Source organism: Penaeus monodon, chromosome 22 (genome assembly GCF_015228065.2).
Source record: "Penaeus monodon isolate SGIC_2016 chromosome 22, NSTDA_Pmon_1, whole genome shotgun sequence".
NCBI lineage: Eukaryota > Metazoa > Arthropoda > Malacostraca > Decapoda > Penaeidae > Penaeus > Penaeus monodon.
This window is the reverse complement of record NC_051407.1, coordinates 6,656,822-6,658,251: the sequence shown is the minus strand read 5'-3', so window position 1 is coordinate 6,658,251 and position 1,430 is coordinate 6,656,822. Positions and strand designations below refer to the sequence as shown.

Sequence of the window (1,430 nt, the reverse complement as noted above, 5' to 3'; positions counted from 1 at the left end):
ACCCTCACAACCATAAAAAGTTACTCTATCACATATCGTTTTTCCTTGTCCACATACCTTAAACAGTTGATATCATGGTAAAAACAATTTCCGGCCCAAAATTCACACTGATCTCGTTTTTTCCTGAAAGATGAACTTACGTAAATAGATTCATGACAAGAAGTAGTCATGCTTGGCCGGAGAGCTGGTTGATTTACGCGCTTGTCAGGTGATGTTTTTAAACTGGTTCATATCATATGTTAAAAGTACTAAAAATGAAAAACTCCTTATATACCTTTAGATGTAAAAACGCAAGTCACTATTTTAAAGAAAGTCGACCATACATGATTGCTCACTTTTTTTATTTCGAGGTGCAAGGTCTTCCCAGGTCGGTATAGTTAGCACCGTACTATCATGTAATGTCTCCATCGCCTGGAGTATGGACATGATCACTGTTCAGAAAGACTAAAAGCACTGTGCACCGGTTCAATATGATGACATGTCTTGCTAGATTCCCACTAGCAAGTTACATGAGATTTTTTTATGGCTACAGCATATTACACTGCTATTTGGATTTTTTATTACACAGATATTTTTATTCGGGAAGCGTCTGCACTTCAGATATATATGAGCAAGTGGATGCGAATACAAACGATACTGTCATGGTATTACGTTTGTCTTTACATAAGAATAGTCACGAAAGTCCGACATACTGATCACCATTATCATTTCCGTTATTACTGTGTTTACTGCTTTGACTATTCCTTTTTCGATTGATGATTTTAATTTTCCAAGGTATGACAAGTTGCAACATCAACACGTTTGGTACGTACGAATTAAATGTTGTATATACTACGCATGTGGCTATTGTGATCTATTTCCTTATTCGATCACTGTGAATGACGGTGTTTCTTTACCTTTTGTTGGGTGTGGTTGCTTGAGCGCTGGTTTGCCTAATACTTTGAAACTTTTCCAAAATGCATGATTTGTCTTGTTCTTGTTAGGTTTAGAATGTATGAGTTTTCACATGACTCTACCAGAGGCATCAATCCATGCTATTATCAGGATAATGAATACGTTAAGAAAAGATAGTGATGATCCTTTTACAGCCCTCAAAAGATTTGGAAAAGGTACCTGAAGACATTCGTTCTATAAAATGGATATGGACAGAGATTTTTTTTTTTTCTCCTCCTCTTTTATTCTTTGTTTCTTTTACTGTTCCTACGGGTAATTACAAGGACAATCATGAATCTTGCTTTGATGTGTGTACATGTTTATTATATAAAATACGTAACATTACGCAAAAAAAAAAATCATTTTTAAATACCAGAGTTATAAACGTATTTTTGCCCGTCTCCTATGGACTTCTATAAAGAGTGGGAAGAGCAGGAGGAAGGTAGCTCCCACCCCCAGTGCCACCCCCGGATCCACCTCCGAAACCGCCTCCGATA

The 1,430-nt window shown here is 36.9% G+C and overlaps 1 protein-coding gene across 1 annotated transcript in view; it reads right to left on the bottom strand.

The window, feature by feature from the left end:
* Positions 1-1,191: 1,191 nt before the first annotated feature.
* Positions 1,192-1,430, bottom strand: part of LOC119587215 — a 1,117-nt gene continuing 878 nt past the window's right edge. Inside the window, exon 3 of the mRNA XM_037935976.1 lies at positions 1,192-1,200. Within this exon, the coding sequence (XP_037791904.1) occupies positions 1,192-1,200 (9 nt within the window). The remainder of the gene's footprint in view (positions 1,201-1,430) is intronic.